Below are 19,811 nucleotides of genomic sequence, written 5' to 3'. Positions count from 1 at the left end.
GTAATAACTTGATAAAAAATTATTTTAAGCCCTTGCAAACGCATCGTAATTGTGTATGTCCCATAAAATCGTATGGACGAAAGTCTTTATCGCATTTTCGTTATCATCAATACATAATTAATACATATTTTTTAAACTAAAAATTAATTACAATTAAGTTCATAAATAATTTATAAATAAGTCGACATTCAATATATAAATGAATATAATATTAGATATTAGATATTAAATATAAAATATAAAATATCAAAGTGGGATAAAAAACATTTGGATCAGTTGTTTCAACCCCAACTCCATAAAAACCAATCCCAAGAACTCATTTCCACTTCCAAACTTTCAAACCAACCACTCCCATGGCTGACCCGCTCAATTGCACAGCCTCAGACCTCCTCCCTATCCTCGGCGGCGCCGCCAACGCCACCGCAGTCGCCACTTTCATATGTAGCCGCTTCGAGGCCGTATCAGCGAAGCTCTCGGACGCCACGTACGCCATCGACAACACCTACCTTCTCTTCTCGGCGTACTTGGTCTTCGCCATGCAGTTGGGCTTCGCCATGCTCTGCGCCGGCTCTGTACGGGCCAAGAACACCATGAACATCATGCTCACCAACGTCCTCGACGCCGCCGCCGGCGGGCTGAGCTACTACCTCTTCGGCTACGCCTTCGCATTCGGGGGGCCGTCCAATGGGTTCATCGGAAAACACTTCTTCGGCCTCAAGGAGTTCCCTTCGCTCTCTGCCGATTACAGCTTTTTCCTCTACCAGTGGGCTTTCGCCATTGCTGCAGCAGGTATATATATAAAGTTATTTCAAATTCATTCAATATGACTCAACTGTATAATTATTTTTAGATAAATTATATTGACATTCTCTGCTATCAGACCTAATTACACTGACTTATGCTATTTGTAAAACTATAGGTACATACATCCCCTAAAGAGATTTTACTGCAACATATGTACTTCGAACGGTGTTTGTGTAAAATTTTACTACTGGACATATAATTTACTTGTAACTATAATTACAACATTAAAGAACGTATTTATAATTTTGTAAAACATATAAGATATTTGTGTAATTATTAGATCTAATTCAAAAAGTGTCTGTATAATTTAACCTATTATTTTATGTAGATTATAATTTTAAAACATATAGATTCAGAATATATATTAATTTATAGCAAAAGTAAATTTTGGGTCAAATTTTTATACTCAAAATTGATCTAAAAATCACTATCGAACATGAGCAGATTAGTTAGGACTAACTCAAAGTTTTGTTGTCCAAAAATTAAATGACACACTCATGTGAAATACGTCATGGGAAATCTATACCAAGTGACAAGAAATAATTGAGGAATTTTGAAGGAGAAAACGTGATGTAGAGACCTCAATCATGAAAGCATAATCCTATAAAATTGCAACTATACACAAGAAAGACACTCATAAACTGAGAACCGGTCCATACCAAAGAAAAGTAAACACAGATTAAGAGACAAAAAAATAAGGTTACTGTATGCACTTTGTTTACATAATATAAAAAATAAAAAAATAAAATAAAATGTACTTTGTTATTTTCAGTTAGTTTTATTTCCTTATTCATGGATGGTTTGTGTATATGTTTTGGTTAGGTATTACTAGCGGGTCAATTGCAGAAAGGACGCAATTTGTGGCCTACTTAATTTACTCCTCATTCTTGACCGGTTTCGTCTACCCCATTGTGTCGCATTGGTTTTGGTCGGGCGATGGTTGGGCCGGGGCTGCCAAATCCCGCGGAGACCTTCTTTTTGGTTCGGGAGTCATTGACTTTGCCGGTTCAGGGGTGGTTCACATGGTCGGTGGCATAGCCGGTCTATGGGGAGCCCTGATTGAAGGTCCAAGAATTGGGCGGTTCGACAGGTCCGGCCGGTCCGTTGCCTTGCGTGGCCATAGTGCCTCGCTAGTGGTGTTGGGGAGCTTTTTGTTGTGGTTCGGATGGTACGGTTTCAATCCCGGTTCCTTTTTGACCATATTGAAGTCATATGGGACGAGGGGGCCCTACTACGGTCAGTGGAGCGCGGTCGGGCGGACAGCTGTGACGACGACATTGGCTGGGAGCACGGCTGCGCTGACTACCCTATTTGGAAAAAGGTTCCTGGTTGGGCATTGGAATGTGATTGATGTGTGCAATGGGTTGTTGGGGGGGTTCGCAGCAATCACCTCAGGGTGCGCGGTGGTGGAGCCCTGGGCAGCTATCATATGCGGTTTTGTGGCGTCTTGGGTGCTGATCGGGTTCAACAAGCTGGCAGAGAAGTTAAAGTACGATGATCCACTGGAGGCAGCCCAACTGCATGGTGGATGTGGTGCATGGGGTGTGTTGTTCACGGGATTATTTGCCAAGAAGGCGTACGTGAACGAGGTGTATCCCGGTCGACCAAATAGGCCATACGGGTTGTTCATGGGCGGTGGTGGGAAGCTCTTGGCTGCCCAAATCATCCAAATTCTGGTGATCGTCGGGTGGGTCACGGCCACAATGGCAGCACTTTTCTTGGCACTCCACAAGTTGAAGCTACTAAGGGTTTCGAGCGAGGATGAAATGGCGGGAATGGACATGACTAGGCATGGAGGGATGGCCTATATCTACCACGACCAAGACGACCATTCCAATTTGCCGCAATTTAGGATGAATAGGATTGAACCCAGGGATACACCCACACCCCAACCTTTCTCACAACCTCGTAGTGTGTGATACGTACAGTGAGTGTTTAAATATTCATGATAATCTAATACAATTAAATGAAGGAACGAGTTGCACATATCGAAAATCCAGACTCTTGGCCAAAAGAACATGATGTTTTACTTCGTGTGTTGGTCGCTCTAGCTAGCTACAAACTCTAAATTAAGTGTACTTTAGTTGCTAACATGTGGTTACCTTGTCTTAAATATATAGTTACTTTGTTTTTCAGACAACCTACGGTGTTGGGAGCTTAATTGATTTCCCTTCCTCCTTGTCAAAGGACGTTAATTCCAAATAATACCATGCTTCTATTGTTGACTAATCGGGTGCTTATAGTTTGCACCAACAAATTAGATTTGTTGTATGTGGAAAATTCTAGTTTTTTTCGTACTTGAATCTATCAAAGTGATAAATATATTTTGTGTATAATTTAGAAAGAACGAATCACGTGACTAATATATATTATACTTGGTACCTATGTAATTAATTTGATCATCTATTTACAAATGAGTTTTGTAGATCCAGATTCAATCATCACGTGACTCTAGCTCTCATTGGTCAAAAAGTCCTCAATTAAGTCCTCCTGGCCCAGTAGCACAACACAACTTCATCATCATTGATTGTTGCTTGAAATCTTGTTTTTTTCATGTTCAACATTTGGGAAAATGATGATCATCTTTGTTATTTAATAGGTAACAACGGGTGGAGAAAGAAGGGGCAATTTTCCCTCCAAAATATGTTCACTACACTTTTCCTCCACTTGTTGGTTAATTTTGCCCTCTCAAATCATCATCAGGATCCAAGGAAGCTCGTGAGTTGCACGTCACATTTTTGTTAGAAAGTTAATGAAAATAAATTGTGGGACAAAATTATAAATTTTTGGAGTTACAGAATGCAATTTGGTGAAATTGATAATAATGGAATTGAAATCATAAGTTACGGGACGCATTTTTCTATGAAAAAACTATAGCTCATATCGATTATAACCAGTCGGTTATGACCAAAGTTGAAACAATTATACGAAAAATGTAATACGCATGTCATGTAATTGGTGTACCATTCAAAACAAGTAACAATCATGATAAATATTTTGGAATTTACATTTTTTATAAAAAGAAAACCCTAAAATTTTGTAATCAGCTCTTGAAAGTCGAACAAAAGTCACTATGGAAACAGAGTGTGAACCGTTGCTTTTTCATTAACTTTTTATCAAACAAGCTCTTTTTTTGTTTTTTATTTTCCATATTCTTATCATAATATTTTCAAAAGTAGGCTCCAAATTCAGTGGACAAGATAAGCCATTTTTAGTAATATATTCTCAAATCTCAACTTCCAACCATTTGTCTATCAACTTCTCGTCCACAAGCAGCACACTTGCCTTTTCCCGTCAAATTTGTGGATATGGCAACTAGTTGAGACCTTGTTTGGTTCCTTGCCATCCCTTTCTATGTTGAGTAGACTGTGTGTGAGCCATTGCTTTGCGATTTTGTCTGTTGGTGAATAATGTAAGTTTTGGACTTTGGCAGCAACCAAAGTCGGCCTTAGGTTCTTTGAGATCAAGAACAAGATATTGTGCATTTCTGTCGAGTTGATGTTTTATATTTTAAGAGGGGTGTTGCATTATTGCAATGCATCGTTGAGAAAAGGGTTTCGTAGTAAATGAATTTGATCAGACTTGATTTGGGAAAAAATAGCAACTATGAATGAAGAATTTCGTGGATGTTTGACGATTTCAAATATATTGTTATTCATTTTACTTATTCGTATGTAATTAGTAATATAGGAGAAGATCCCATAAAGTCGTTTGGTTTATAGTTTACCGACATATTAAAACATCATAAGTGCTATATCGAGCACTTATCAAACATCGTATCAAACACAACACGTCTTCAGCATGCCTGGTAATATGTTCAACACAAACTGAGGCTTATATATGGAAAATGAGCAGTACATACTCTTGCAATTTGCAAAGTGATGGCAGTAAATGTGCAAAGAAGTATTATGGTGAAGAGCTCTCTTAGACCTTCAACCAGTTCTTGAAGAGCGTTTCGTCTCAAGAGGCCTTAAGTGCAAGTGTAGCATAAGTGGCCATGGTTGTCTTGGCAGATGGAGCTCGGTGGAGAGGTTAAGATAAAATGAGCTACTATGAAAGGCTACTTCCCAGTGCTAAGGGCATCCAGGAGTAACTATTTCGGTTCATTTCTGATGAACGGTGCAGACTTAAACTTTTTCAACTGTATCGCCTGTAAACCATACAGTTACAAATACGTAAACATGTATGTATATATATATGTATATGAGAAGATGAAAGATTCATACATTTGTGATGACTTTTGAGTAAGTTAGAGGATTCAAAATAGCAGAAAAAGTTTAAACTATAATTACATAGACATCCATACGGTTTGGCCATATTGCAAAAAGATCCTTTCTGCAATCATGTTTTTACAGGACAAATTCTCTCGTTAGTCCCAAACAATTCTACCCCCAATTCGGAATCTACAATATAAAACATCACGGCTCGAGTGCAGTGTAATTCTCATAAATGGTATATGACATGATTTTGATCTTTCATCCACTGCATTATAGCTTTAGAAATCCTGTTTGATCTCCATCAGTTTGCAATTGTCATTCCAAGATTTGCAAACTCGGCTTTTGCAATGCTTTCACATAATCAGGAGAACTTGAGAACAAATAAGGTGATGGAAGAGCCAAAATCCCAAAGCTATGCACTTCCAAAGAGCTTAAGGGCCAATATGCAAATCAAGTGTGAGAAGGATAAAAAAGAACCAATTTACTTTTGCTGACTGCACAAGCAATGTCAATCCAAACAAGATTTGTAGTTTTTTACCAATTGCACCAAGTCCTAGAAGTTCAGGCTTGCATGAAGTGATGGGCAAAGATTTTCTTTTTACTTTCCAGGAATATGTTTGATTAACATGAATATGTTCTTTAGGCATCACATAAAATGTTCTATTTGATTTGTATTGGTTGTTGATGAGGGATTGTTCAGAGAACTTACCCTGTGTGTGAAAGGCAGCTATACAGTCCGGCAGCAGTAGATTTTCCTTGCAGAGTGTTATGGAGCAAATGATTCAAATGCTGAGATAGACCGTCTATCAGAATATGCTGAAGTTATATTAATAGTGGCCTTCCACCAGTGAATGCATCCGTGAAGCACGGTATTCTGTATCTGACCAGCATCTTCGGAAATTCATCCATGTCCTGTACAACACACCAATCACCAGAGCTAGATTGTAATCATCAAATATCCATCAAAGTCAGAAAGACCCGTCGTTTTAGAAAATTAGAAAACAGGAGAACAGATACAAAATGCATAAAGTAATTCCCAACAGCAACCAATTTTGTATGTTTTTGCAAAAAGACATCCTAGGAGTTAAGTTTAAGATATCATCTTGAGCAGACTTATGTTGTGTAGCATAAGAATGTATCTTCTTTTATGTTATGACAAAAATAAAACCTTCACATGTTATGGAGTTTTATCTCGCAGAGAAATAAAGAGCGCAGCAATTGGTGGGAACTGAAGAAGAGTTTGGAACAATCTCTATGCTCTCATACACATACATACACATTTAGAGAAACTGCAGACTATCTCTAGAGATAGAAAAAGAGGGATGCGAAATTCAATAGAATATAAATGGAACAGAAATTACAAAATGGAAAGAGAGCAACATTAAGAATATTGAATGTCGGCAAGCAGCATGCGGACAAAAAATGGAATTGTGAGGTCAGGAGTTGATCATGTACAAGAGGTTCTCCAGGAGGATAAAAAGAGAGATGGATATGAACAATAGAGGATGGATAATCTAAAAACTAAAAAGGAACTTTTGCCAGATTTAGTACCATAATTTACGCGAACTAATGGTGCCGTCTTTATGAATCAGGGAAACCAAGCGATGAAACGAGGCTTGTTTGTTAAAGAGATGACGGGGCCATCAGAGTGACTGTAAAGTCAAGCAAATGCATGCATATAACTTGAATCGTACCATCAGCAGAGATTATATGTCCGGTCCCATCGTACCATTTCTATCCATTTGAGTGGCAACTCAGGTTTAGCACTTCTCTTTTGTACTGGCCAGGAAGATGAAATGGGGCTACAAACTTTCAGTTGGAAGGTCATGTAGATGGCTCAATGGTCCTCCTTATCAATAAATGAAGTCACTTCAAACTGCAATAGATGCAACAAGACCATCCATATAGCAAATCAACCATTCAATAGCTTGTAGTTGGTTTTCATGCTTGATAGGATAAAGTTGAATGAGATAATCAAGTTTAAACAAAGTGCACCTGTAATGCTTCTTGATGCATGTCACCAGTAATCCCCACATGAACAAGCCCCATCTTTAAAATGATGGAACCTACTAAAATCCCTGACTGTAATTTCCCGTTGAACAACTTTTGATATCACCTTTATTGCAGCATGGCAATCTACACAAGCTCTTAAATTTTTCATCACAAGTATAGGCGTTCCCTCCGGCATACTGATGAGCGCAAATGCAATTGCCAACCTTTCACTGTGATATTTAAGTGATTCTGCTTTCATCTCATCATTCACATTTTGAAGGGCACAACTTAAGTGAGGCTTGTAGCCTTCCTCTTCCATTCGCTTCCCCAAAGTGTCAATCTTTTTTCTTATCTCATCATTCAGTGGATGTGTCCTGTCATTGGCAGTGAAGACATGAACTTTACGTCCAACTTCTACCCAACTATAAGCAGGCACTTTACGAACTCCGCGTTCTCTCATCGCCTTCTTTACCTTTGCCATATGTTCCCAGTCCCCTGCCTCTGCATAAATATTAGACATAGTAACATAGGCAGCACCATCTCTAAGCATGTCGAGGTTAAAAAGTGCATCAGCAGCTCTCTTAGCAAACTCTTGATTCTTATGGATCCTGCATGAGTTTAGAATTGATGACCACATGATTTCATCTGGCTCAACTGGCATTTGAGCCATCCATGCCTCTGCTTCCTTGAATCGTCCCCTTCTGCAGAGCACATCAACCAAAGATGCATAGTGTTCTTTCTGTGGGGTGAGTTTGTAAGTCTGAGTCATGATATTGAAATACTGCCGTGCTTCGTCGACACACCCAGAGTGGCTGCAGGCAGTTAAAACACCAAGGAAGCTAACATGATCAGGATGAACACCCGATTCTACCATCTCTTTGAAGGACCTCAGAGTGGCTTTGCTATCTCCATTCTGAGCATATGCTGAGATCATTGCATTCCACGAGATTGTGTTCCTCTCAGGCATATCTTTGAAAATTACGATTGAATCCTTCAAAGATCCGCATTTAGCATACATGTCTAGGAGTGAACTGCCGCAGAAAACATTTGACATGAATCCAGCTCTGATTATGCACGAGTGCAATTGCTTACCGAGTGAAAGCAAAGCCAAGTTTGCTGAGGCTCTCACAGTACTTGCAAAAGTTGCTTGGTCCCCACAAACACTATTGCTACGCATTTCATTGAACAGCTTAAAGGCTTCATCATTGAGGCCTTGTTGAACACAGGCTGAAATCATGGCAGTCCAAGCAACAGAGCTTCTGTCAGCCAAATTTTCAAATATAATATTGGCTTCATCAAATCTTCCGCATTTAGCATACATGTCTACGAGGGCATTTCCCACTTGAATTTCTAAATCAGCTGTTGTCACAAATGCCTGCGTGTGGATTTGCCTTCCCATCTCCAAATCTTGTCTATTTGACGCTATACTCAACATAGTTGCAAACGGAAAGTTTCTTCTGTCGAACTTGCTTAATCGTAACTCTCTGAAGAGACTGAGAGATTCTTCTAGTTGCCCATTCCAGACATAACTTGTTATGATAATATTGTAAGAAACACCATCCAACTCTGGCATTTCATCAAAGAATTTTCTCATATTGTCCATGTAATCATGCTTGGAGTAAAAATCAAGAAGCGCATTGCCAACAAATACATCCCAGACAAAGTTAGCCTTAATCGCTAGTGCATGGACCTGTTGTCCGACGGTAGTAACATCCAACCCAACACAGGCACGTAAAAGTGCAGCAAAAGTGAAATCCGAAGGCCTAAAACCATAATGCTGCATTTCTGAAAAGAGCTCTATTGCTTGTTCATTCAACCCTTCTCTTGAACACCCTGTTATCATTGTGTTGAAAGTAATGGTATCTCTCGTAATCATGCCCTTAAAGAGCTGAAAAGCTAACTCAAGACCTTGGGATTTGCAGTAAGAATCCACTAAGCTGTTACAGACTGCCAGATCGGAGTCAAATCCTAATCTAGTGATTTGAGCATGGACCTGATGAACATCCTTTCTTGTAATTGTTTCATCACAGCCCGATAACAGAGTCGCAAAGGTGACATGATCTGGTTTCAACCCTGTCCTAAGCATCTCAACATAAAGATTAAAAGCTTCCATAGGTTGTTTATTCTGTGCGTAACCTCCAATCAGGATCGTCCAAGACACCGCTGTTCGGTCACCCATCTTATCAAATAACTCCCTAGCATAAGAAAGATCTCCTGACTTGAGGTAGCAGGAAATCATCATGTTCAAGGAGCATGTATTTTTTCGGGGCATTTGGTCAAACAGTTGGCGTGCCTCAGAGATCTCGGACCTCCTAAGAAAATTCTTCAGCTGGAAATTGTAGCGACTAGTCTCCAAGTCAAACCCTGTTTTAATGGCACGGGTGTCTACCAACTTCATGCCATACTTGCTGCATTTTTCATACTCAGTTTACATCAAAGAAAAATATCAAGATGAGGAAGAACAGTAATAACAATCATCACATACCTATTTGTGCAGTAGAATCGCTTTACAACCACCATGACTCTATTCCGCGAATTCACAGCCTGTAAATTGTTCATGTGGCTAAATTGATCTGCAGATGGGCATCAAGGACAGATCAATTTAAGACCAGAAACAATAAACTGCCCACAGATTTTCCCATCTTAACACAAGAAACAAGGATGCAATGACTTTGCAATAAAGGAAGCGTCCACCAATTACTACACAAACAAGATACACTCAAGAAAAAATTCAAGCTACCTTATACAGGTTTTCTAGATTAAGTAGCAGATAATATGATAGCTAGCACCTCATTTTGCAAAAACACAGTCATCATATGATTACAAGGATGCAATGAAGGATCCCAACAATGAGCTACAAAAATTCATAGTTGCTTGCTAAAACTTTCCTTTAGCAAAGAAAACAAAATATAAGGCACAAGAGGGTTGCTATTTTCTTCTGTTGAATAAAGACAAAGCACTGCCTAAGTTCTCCAGCATCACTGGTAAAGTATGATACCCTTGAAAACATAACCAGAAAGTTTGCAGGCTCTTGTACTAAATATGGTAAGTAAGATGTGGAAATTGAGGCAGATGTGGAGGGAAAGTGCCCTCACTATATTGTCAAACACTAATCATTGACTCACCTCTCATCATTGTTATGCCGCCCTTAAAATGATTCCACAAGCTCTCGACATAATCGATCTGTTGCAAACTCCTCCCTCTGTAAAATCAAGAAATGAAGTATGAAGAACTTATGGTAATAATTCCAACAGGGCTTTTCATATTCTCTCTGTTTATTTCTTAGAGGAAAAATGACCAATGTAAGTACCTTTTCTCTTTGCATATTCCTCTCCTGTATGCTTCTGTAAAGACATCTGCTCCCAGGAACTCATGTCAGTATGAATGGCTTTAGTGCAGAATATCAAACAAAGAATCATGTAAGTTTTGAGCTGCAAAATAACACAAGCATGGACTCAAGTTCAGATACCTTTCTCCAAAAATATTTAAAACCAGAGAATTAGACAAAAATCCCATGTCATAAAATTCAACAGAAACACTCAAATAGAATAAGGCCCTTCATAATTTTAATTGAAAAAGAAAAAACAGACAACAAACAGTATGGAAACCCCAAGACCACAGCAGAAACAGCAAAAACTCATCATAAAGGGAAAAATGAATGTAAATAAACAGGCACTACGTTGTGAAAGGGCTGAACAGAACTTTGGAAGTGCAGACAAAATTAAACTACAGAACTCAGATTAACAAGAAGCAAGACTACACTCTGAATTCCTTAAGAGGATCAAATATATGCTTTAAAACTAGTCTCTAACCAAATAACAAATACGTAACTCTATAAATACATAGAGAGTGAAACCCACATAGAGGTGATAATGAACTTAAAGAAAGGATTCATCTTTTACCTTTTCCTCTCATGCGGAGGCTTATGCTGAGGTTTCTTGGTTTGTCCTAGTTTCTTTTCCTAAATGTAAGTTTATTATGGTGGGAGCTGGCAGGATCGGGTCGGGTTGAAATGGATAAAATTTCTTGGGCTTTGAATATCTGAACCAAATTATGACATGGACCGAAGAAGGCCAGCCCATTACTCCTTTGCCAGGTTCATCAGCCCCCATTACTCTCCTCTCTCCACCACCACTCCGCCACCTTCGCAGCCACCTCCTTCCCTCTGCTGCCAGCAAAAATGATCGAGTTCTTGAGTATTCAATTGTTGGGAAAATTTTAGTTTCGCGTAATGAAACAACATTTTAAAATATAAAAATTTGATTTATAAATTAAAAGCAATAAGCTACATTGGAACAAAATATTATATTATTTATGATAAGAAAATTAAATAGTAAATTTATCTTAACAATTTTCAATCTAATAAAAATCATAAATTTAACCTAATTGTTGAATTAACTACTTGTGTTTAAGAAAATATACGCCACATGTCAGTGCACCGGATAGAATGTAATTTCTTCCAAAATAAAACAGTTGCACTTCTTCAAACACTCAGAAACCTATATACTGAAACTTAAGCTCAAAAGCTTAGAATTGAGATGGAAAACCCGAGAATAAGAATTGAGAGAATAGAGTGTTGTTTTTGGTTTTTGTGTGTACCAAATGGGAGAGCTCAACTAGAAGGAAATTACTTTGTTTAATTTTGATGCAGAAACTGATGCATTTCCTTAAAACCCGGCGGCCAGCGCCGCTGAATTTATTCTCAGAACCTTCCGCTTCTATACAGATTGGTAATGCTTGTTCATATTTGTGATTCCTAGTCACGTCCTATGTGTCTATGTTCATCGGAGTTGTGGGCATTTCTTCCCAGTTAAGTGTTTCTTTAAGAGGAGAAGAGCTTAATATAATCGAAAAGCTGTATGATCAAGCTAAGAATCTTGAAATAGACTTCTTCCTAGCCCAGCCCACTTGTTCAGAAAACTGTTGTTCCTCTGACTAAAGAGCACAATCCAGGAGCACATTGTCTCATGTTATTTTCAGATTATGATTTGCATGCACAGTTGTAGATTCATCTGCAGTCTTGGCAGAGATAGCAATTATTCAGCATCAAAATTGGATCAGAATCAATCAGGAAATCAGCTTGCTCAACTCTCATCAGCTGGGCTGAGAAGCATGTGGGAACAACTTTCCAAGCAGTATACTGAACAGTATGAACCGAGTATGGAAAGCATCTTGCTTTCCAGTGCTGGTGCAATACAATCTCTCTCTGTTAACCATACTGATGCATGCTTCACCACATTTCCTTGTGAATCAGCTAAGGAAATTGGTGTGGAACTTAGATGACTATAGCTTGGAAACAAATCCTGATTTGCACTGAAAAAAATTACATAAATTTCAATTTCACCCCCTCAGTTAATATTTATACATAATAATTTTATAATTATAATGGGAAAAATATAATAATATTAACGTCATTCCACAAGTTAGTATAATTTAATTGTATTTGGTGGTTTGACCTTTTTAATGAATTTTTGAGTTATAGCAAACGAATGTGATGGGGTTCACTTGTCCTTAGTAACCACAATGAGAAAATAATCATTTATTATTCACTAATTAGGTTTAGGATAGGGGTGATGAATCATTGTCAATTTTAAGCTTCCAAAAGTTTGTTTTCTAATTTAGTAAATAATCCCAATTATAGCCCATCGTCCCACCTTACACAATAAATTAGTACAGAGCCACAGATAATTCAATATTTGAACCAAGAATCTTACAGATTAAAGTAGATGACCTGATGTGAATTTTCTTTTGATTACTTGTCATCAAGAAATACACGACAAAATTAGAGTGATGAATTCCTTATAAGATATAATAATCACCATTAGTAAATTGAAAATATTTACTCTCATTCACTTATTACTAACCTTTTACAACTCAAATAAATCTTTTCTAACTAAAAGGTGAAAACATACCTCTGATGCATAAGATAAAGTAATAAATAAATCTTAGAAATATGTGAAAATTGTTTTCAGGGAAGTTCAAGACGACCAGTTTATGGTTTCAAACAGGGTGCAACCAAAGTTGCATTGCACCGATGCGGACAACACACACATGAAACATCGTCATTTCACTTTTATGTTGTCAACATATTCCTATCAAACGGCTCACAATCCCATTTTCGTTCTAGTCCTGATTCCTCAATCCACGCCGGCACACCCCATCCCACCCAGCAGTAATGTAAATACTTCACCTTAGACACATCAATCATCAACCAAGGAGAATATCATCACTGCATCACATACATATCCAGCAACTCAGGATCGACATTGCTCACAAAACCGGATATTCAAATGAGAGGGATGAAATTTCCCCCATCTTGGATCGAGAAGGATGAAAATGCACGTGCTCACAAACACAGTGCGAGTCTTGAAAGTCGGTAACTTAGCACTGGGACAAGGGGTGTACAAGAAAACCACCAAACCTTGGAGATGAACTTGCCAAGAACCAGAACAATTGTTGCGAAATAAGATGCAAGAATTATGGGCTAAACCTGTAAGGATGTAGTTCTAGAATACCAGACATCCAAACTATGCACAACTTAGTACAGATAGCCAACCAACGACTGTGCCATAGACGACGCCCGCCACACTGACAGAAACCGGGCTTTCATAATCATATTTTCCTATATTTTTCCACTTCCCTATCTCGTTCAAAGAAACCGATAGAACCCCCTTGTACAGATCGAGGTTTCAGGTTATCATACAAATGTACATCGAATCAGAATCTATACAAAATTACATTAATTCTTTCACAAGGTGGTCAACCTACCAAGGTTTTGATGGAAAAACAGTAATCCCCCTCTTGTAGCTCGAAAAAATTGGCCATCTTAATGAAATATGATTGTTACTACTCCGTCGGTTAACCAAGAAAAAGGGATGCAACTGTACCCGGAGCCTCTGAAATTTGAGCTGCTTCTGCAATTCTAAGAGCCATCATGGCTTTGTAAGTAGCTAAGTCCGCATTTTCCATGAGCATTTGGGCTCGTTGACGCTTTTGAATAGCCAATCCCTCAAATCTGTCTGCAGCAGCTTTAGCTTCTTGCACTTTGTGTGTGTTGTTTTGTTGTTCCAAAGCATCTCGTTCGGCTGCTATTGCTGTAAGACAAAATTCATAATCAATATTAGCAAAAAATGAACCACTGAATACAACACTTAACAAATTTAAGCAAGGAATAAACTTATTGATCCCCAAAATGGCGTCATCAACAACAATGGTAATTTCAACAAATACTTCTCAGCCAACTGCATGAAACCTTCCAGAAATCATCCTAGTCAACCCCAATCATCAGCAAATTTCAAAGAGCCAATATGTATATCATAATATTGGGTATTAACATCAGAATATACTGGTGATTCAGTAAACTACTGTGATTTCCCATTCAACATAAGATCTCAATATCACATGCATGGATTAATCTCATTCTGACAATATACAAGTGTGTTTTGAGACAAGCACCTTGCAGCAAAGGGAGTTGTTTGCCTCTCCCACCCTGACTTGCTTGCCGTTTGAATGATCTTTTCTTCCGCAAAACGGACTTTGGTAGCACTTGAGTTCTTCTAGGCTGGTATAGCTGCCAACAAAAGAATTGTTTGTTAACTCCAAAAACGATGTAGCAGCACAGCAAAAAGCCAATCATTAGGATATTCTGAAACTAAACAACTCAGATAATCAGGAAAATGTTGCTTACTTCTTTTTTTACGACAGACGGTAAAGGTTCAAAAACCCCAGAGAACAATTGAAAATAACATAGAAATGCATGGGAAAAGGTCAGAAACGAGTAGTCGGTTCAAATACGGTTCTAGGCTCTAGCCAAAATTTGACTAGTCAAATCCAGTTCCGCAAAACTTGGTTAAATGATGCTTACGAAAAAAATTAACTTGGGATAAATATAAGAACGTCCCTACATGCATTAGGAAACATGAGATGCCTCAATAATCTTCACAGAGAAAGTACGTAAACGAAAAAGAATAAAAGTAGGCTGAGACATAAGGTATAACAGAAGAAGTTCAAGGTATTAAGTAATTCCACTAGAAAAACTGAAAAAACTATGGCAGCAGCAAAGATACCAATTGTTGAATCCTCACATAAATTTGGAAATAGGTAACAAGTTTTAAATGGATAATAGTAGGAAATCCATTCCTTAATCAATTGTTAACATACAAAAGCAACCATATAATAGGGGCATTCTTTTCTTTAGTCAGAACATTTCCTGGTAAATCTACCCATAACAAATCAACAATCACACTAGTATATCTTTAAAGAAGCAAATCTATTTACCTGGAAAATCCTTACTAAAGCAGAGCGCTTCTGTTTCCGCTTTTTAATCCAATAATTACGGATAGCCTCTATAACTTCCCTTCTCTCAAGATGCATACAAAACTCATAGGCTGCTTGCTCATCAAATTGCTCATCTGGATTGCAGTGAAGCCCTTTCTCAAGAGCATCAATGATCAACTCAAAACTCTCAGGTTTGACACGTTCTCGCAGCTCCTTTCCTGCATATAACTCGTCATTCAATTTGGTCAGCCATTCCTCATCATCGGAGTCCATGTCATAGATGGCGTTCTTCTTCACCAAAGCCCTGATTAGCTCATCATCTTTCACAGTAATGTACGAATCAGGCCTCACATATGGCATGTAACTGGTATCAACAGGGTTAGACACTTCTTGCACCTCCGGTACAGGAATAAAACTAGCTGCAGGGGACTGCATGTTCCGTTCAGAGCATTCCTTATAAAGTTCCTTGAAAATTGACCAATCTTGTTTATTAGGAAACTCAAGCTTCCAACCACCGTCTGCTGTCCATATTACAGCATGAGTGAAGCGGTTAGAACAAGATGGCCTCATGACCTTTTGTGCAGTCAGACAGTATCGCTTTATTCCACCCTTCATAACAGCAAGAAACCATTGCTTGGAAGAGGATAATTCTAACGTGATAATAGCTCCTTCTTCCCGATAACACTTGTCTGTTTCTGTAATTAACAGGTTAGCAGAACATCTACTGGCACATAGATCCTGTGTCAACACCACTGTGCCAGATTTTAGCTCTTTAATGTTTGCAGTAGAACTCCTCTTACCTGAGCTCCTAAGTAAACGACTAGGTGCTGCAGCAGATAATTGGACGCTGTCGTTTCTAGCTCTGAAAAAATCTGAAGATAAAGCACAACTAGCTTTCTGTGCTCGAAAAGCTGATGGTGGTCTACCTCTCTTACGCCTCAAAGAACTCCTCCGTTTCTGGATATTACGACTGTTTCTTAACTGCAAATTTCGAAGAGCAGATTTAGGTAATCCAACGGCTGAGTGTGACAACGCCCGACTCTCTGAGGTATCATTACCAGATACTACTGCATCAGTGTATGATATGTCTCTTTCAGGGGAAATTTGATAAGCTACTGAAATACAATCTCTGTGGTCTCTCGAAGGAATTTGAAATGAGGTTTCTCCAGCATCATCAACCAGATCTGTCACTTTCTCATCATTCTCATAAATATCTGTCGAATGTGCCACAAGCAAGCAAGCCAAATGCGCAGATCTAAGGTGCATACTTGTTTGCATACGTATAAAAAAAGATGGGATTGAAGTAAAATCGACAGAAATCAATGGTATCAAAGACCGGGATCCTGAAATTAGGCAAATACCAGGGTTCTTGGCAGTAATAGAATCCTGCAACAAAAAGATCAGAAATTATATATAGTCAAAATAAATTAAGGCAAGTTATTGAAAACCTTAGTATTCTCAGTGGCAACTCAGACCTCAAATCAACTAATGCATTTTTCTAAACTGTAGCTAAGGTTCACCCATGAATTCAAGATTGAGTCAATCTTTACAATGCCTGGAAAATGCTCCCAAAAGAGAAAAATAACTATATAACACATGATTTACAAAATTTACCATTATTGAGCAAGTACACTCATAATTTAGAAGTAACATTACAAGAATAATCATTTACCTGGAGAAAAAGCACTCCACATGAGGAAAATGCGTCAAAAATTGGCTTCGAGAGCACAAATGCACGCAACCGCCTCATTCCAATTCTAACCCTAGTCATGTAGCTCAGCAGTGAACTCAAGAAGCAAGCAACCCAATAGCCGTAATCATAAGAAGACCCATTAACAACTATAGCAAGTTCTTGAGACCTGCTAACAGAATCCCAGAAGTCTCCACAAATTTCAAACGATTCAGTAGCTCGGGATTTTTTCCTCCATTGTTTCCTTACAAACTTCTTCCCGTACCTTTTATCTTCTGTAAGGCCCAACTCCATCCTCATTCTCTTTCTCCTATACACAATACCACACATCCTGTCCACATCTTTTGCTTCCACCATACCTTCCGATACACGTTCTTCTGCTCTAGCTTCCGCAGTCATGTCCACAAAAGCACCATTTTCGTTGTCTTGCCACATGTCCTTGCGGTGATCACCAGCATCCCCTCCTCCATCTGCAGAATTGTCTATAAGCTCAGTCCACTTATTTTCCCCATGAGCTGCTCTCACATATTTGCTCCCTTCATGCGGTTCTGTCCACAGCCTCCTCCCTGAACGTAAAACTCGCGCCCCAAAGACCCTTGTAGTCCTTCTCATTCCCACTGAAGGCATCGGCTTGTGTTGATTCCTATGTGGCAAACACACAGAGCTAATTTTTTCTTTACTTTTGTAATTTAAACACCTTCAAAGACCAAAACTTGGTTTAACGCAGGCTGCAGAAAGCTCTGATAATGACGAACACCAAAATTCTTATCTTCCTTCCTCTTTCAAAACAAATTCAGGCGAGCCTTCCGGAAATGAAACTACCAACCGCCTGTCACACTAATCGGCTCAGTCCTTTACAATGAAGGACGAACTCAGCAGCCCAGCTCAACCAGTCTCCAAGAACCAGAAGCCAAACCGACTCACAAAGCCAATCAAGTTGTGAACTCACCACGCTAGTCGGCAGAACACAAAACACCCTTCTTGCTTAAACCTCCGCCTAATCCACACTCCTAGCAACAAAAACACGAGAGCCAAACTCGGAAAATAACCCGATCCCAACTCAGTCCCGCTCCAGTCCAACTCAACCAAAACCGACCCAAAATCCGGTGGTTGCTTCCAAGAATTCAAGCAAAAGACGCTTCTAGACCAGGAAACGGTCACAACTCAGTCGACTCGGACCCACCATACACCCAGATATTTTTTTCAACTCATTTTTTTTCCCACAACAGAGAAAAGAAAAACTACAGCACAAGATTTCATCAAAAAAGGAGAACCCATCGAATAAATCCCAACGGATGTCGCAAAAATCCCATCTTTTCCTCCCTCAACCACAAAAACCCATCAAAGTTACGCACCAAATTACAAGAAACAAATATTTACCTGACAAAACCGATTAAAATCATCCCTTTTCCCGTCAGCAAACAACACCTCCGATCTTTCAAACTGGCCTTCTCTTTTCTTTTCTATATTATCCCTTTTTTTCCCCTTGGATTTAACGGCGTTCACGTTAAAATGGTGGCTGCGGGGGGGTGGGTTGCAGGTTCTAGGGTTTATGAGAGCGCGAAAGAAGAGGGTGACTAATAACTGCTGCTAGTACTAGGCCAAGAGAAATGTGGACCGTTGGATGAGAACGATGGAGAGCTGAGATTTCAGGGATTTGATGACTTTTGAGAATAGTTCGAGGAGGTGGGGGCCCCATGACTTTTTCTGTGTGTGAGAAAGAGAGGGAGAGGGAAAAGGAGGGGATATTTTTAGCGGGAAATTACACTTTGCTCCCTCAATTAATATTATATCACATTTTGCTGCCCCAACTCCTATTTTAACTTCAAATATAAACACTTAAATAATATAAAAAAAATTATGGAATTACACTAGAAATTCTTTTTAGGGTATATTACAACAAATTTCAAAAAGGCTCGTTATAATTATAAATATTTTATTATTATTTAAAAAATTATAAATTACTTTTAGAATTAACGAATATAACAAACACCCCATCGAAATAAATGAGATTATCGCGCATATAACACATTCAAAAATTAGCCAAAGTTTCCTGATGTAGAGCCAATCAAGAAAACCGCATAAGTAAACCTACAGAAAAAAATGGGCTAATCCAACCAATCTTGCTTGCACAATGAAATCATAACAACTTATATAGAGATTTTTGTTAGATGATCGTTAATTTTAGTTGGGTATTTGTAATATTTTAAATAATTAAAATATTTATAATTATAGTAAATCTCATGACAATCCCTTCTAATTTACCCTTCTTGTTAATTAGAGACTAAAAGTTTAAAATTTTAGAAAAAAATATTTTTGAATTATTGTGTACGTGGTGATATATGTCTCCAACTCGTTTCACATTTCATACACGTCTCTTAATTTTTAGAAAAAAAATATTTTACCTACTTACCTGAATTAAATTAATAAATAAATATTCTCAAAACTAATATAAAGTGTAATGAGAAACCATTTTTCCAATTAATAATAATACATTGTGAAGTCGTCTTTCGCTCTGTTACGATTTTTCATATGAGTTTTCGAGACACTCTTTTATATTCCTATAAATATTCGAGAGTTTTAACAATATGACTAAAAATTGATTTTTAGTATTTTTTTTAGATCGTACACATGAGACAAGACACTATTAAAAATTAATATAATTTTTAGTCTAAATTCATGATCAACTGTGAATACTGCAGATTTATTTTCACCTTATTTTTTCAATACACCAACAAATGGAAAAATTATTATTGTTAACACTGGAAAGATGAAGTGATGTAAACAATAACAAAACATAAAATAAAGGGATGGTTATGCTCATTATCCTC

At 38.2% G+C, this 19,811-nt stretch overlaps 3 protein-coding genes across 3 annotated transcripts; 1 reads left to right on the top strand and 2 right to left on the bottom strand.

The window, feature by feature from the left end:
• Window positions 1–282: 282 nt before the first annotated feature.
• Window positions 283–2,944, top strand: LOC105180222 (ammonium transporter 1 member 2). The gene is made up of 2 exons (XM_088882410.1): window positions 283–789; window positions 1,627–2,944. The coding sequence occupies exons 1-2, from the start codon at window positions 354–356 to the stop codon at window positions 2,721–2,723; spliced, it is 1,533 nt and encodes a 510-aa protein (XP_088738536.1). The 5' UTR covers window positions 283–353; the 3' UTR covers window positions 2,724–2,944.
• A 2,124-nt stretch (window positions 2,945–5,068) lies between these two features.
• Window positions 5,069–11,175, bottom strand: LOC105180221 (Pentatricopeptide repeat (PPR) superfamily protein). Its single transcript, XM_088882851.1, has 7 exons — window positions 10,916–11,175; window positions 10,324–10,369; window positions 10,139–10,215; window positions 9,499–9,586; window positions 7,017–9,421; window positions 6,573–6,897; window positions 5,069–5,933 (listed from the first exon to the last, which is right to left on the bottom strand). Exons 1-5 carry the CDS (start codon window positions 10,926–10,928, stop codon window positions 7,039–7,041), a joined length of 2,607 nt encoding a protein of 868 aa, XP_088738977.1. The 5' UTR covers window positions 10,929–11,175; the 3' UTR covers window positions 5,069–5,933; window positions 6,573–6,897; window positions 7,017–7,038.
• Window positions 11,176–13,447: 2,272 nt separating this feature from the next.
• Window positions 13,448–18,558, bottom strand: LOC105180214 (Enhancer of polycomb-like transcription factor protein). The gene is made up of 4 exons (XM_011103887.3): window positions 16,963–18,558; window positions 15,291–16,676; window positions 14,469–14,583; window positions 13,448–14,107 (listed from the first exon to the last, which is right to left on the bottom strand). Exons 1-4 carry the CDS (start codon window positions 17,605–17,607, stop codon window positions 13,872–13,874), a joined length of 2,382 nt encoding a protein of 793 aa, XP_011102189.2. The 5' UTR covers window positions 17,608–18,558; the 3' UTR covers window positions 13,448–13,871.
• Window positions 18,559–19,811: the final 1,253 nt, after the last annotated feature.

The sequence above is a fragment of the Sesamum indicum genome, linkage group LG7 (assembly GCF_026168435.1).
Source record: "Sesamum indicum cultivar Baizhima isolate 11 linkage group LG7, ASM2616843v1, whole genome shotgun sequence".
NCBI lineage: Eukaryota > Viridiplantae > Streptophyta > Magnoliopsida > Lamiales > Pedaliaceae > Sesamum > Sesamum indicum.
The sequence above is the reverse complement of the archived record's forward strand: the minus strand, read 5'-3'. Positions and strand labels throughout refer to the sequence as shown.

Bases quoted from the DNA above. Each gene is read 5' to 3' on its own strand.
- LOC105180221 (XM_088882851.1), bottom strand. The intron at 10,216-10,323 runs GTACTTACATTG...TTGATTTTACAG, and splicing joins GGAATATGCAAAGAGAAAAG to AGGGAGGAGTTTGCAACAGA. The intron at 9,587-10,138 runs GTGAGTCAATGA...GCCCATCTGCAG, and splicing joins CGGCATAACAATGATGAGAG to ATCAATTTAGCCACATGAAC.
- LOC105180214 (XM_011103887.3), bottom strand. From the start codon at position 17,607: ATGCCTTCAGTGGGAATGAGAAGGACTACAAGGGTCTTTGGGGCGCGA. The intron at 16,677-16,962 runs GTAAATGATTAT...TTTTTGTTGCAG, and splicing joins GTGGAGTGCTTTTTCTCCAG to GATTCTATTACTGCCAAGAA. The intron at 14,108-14,468 runs GTGCTTGTCTCA...TTTGTCTTACAG, and splicing joins ACAACTCCCTTTGCTGCAAG to CAATAGCAGCCGAACGAGAT.
- LOC105180222 (XM_088882410.1), top strand. From the start codon at position 354: ATGGCTGACCCGCTCAATTGCACAGCCTCAGACCTCCTCCCTATCCTC. The intron at 790-1,626 runs GTATATATATAA...TGTTTTGGTTAG, and splicing joins TTTCGCCATTGCTGCAGCAG to GTATTACTAGCGGGTCAATT.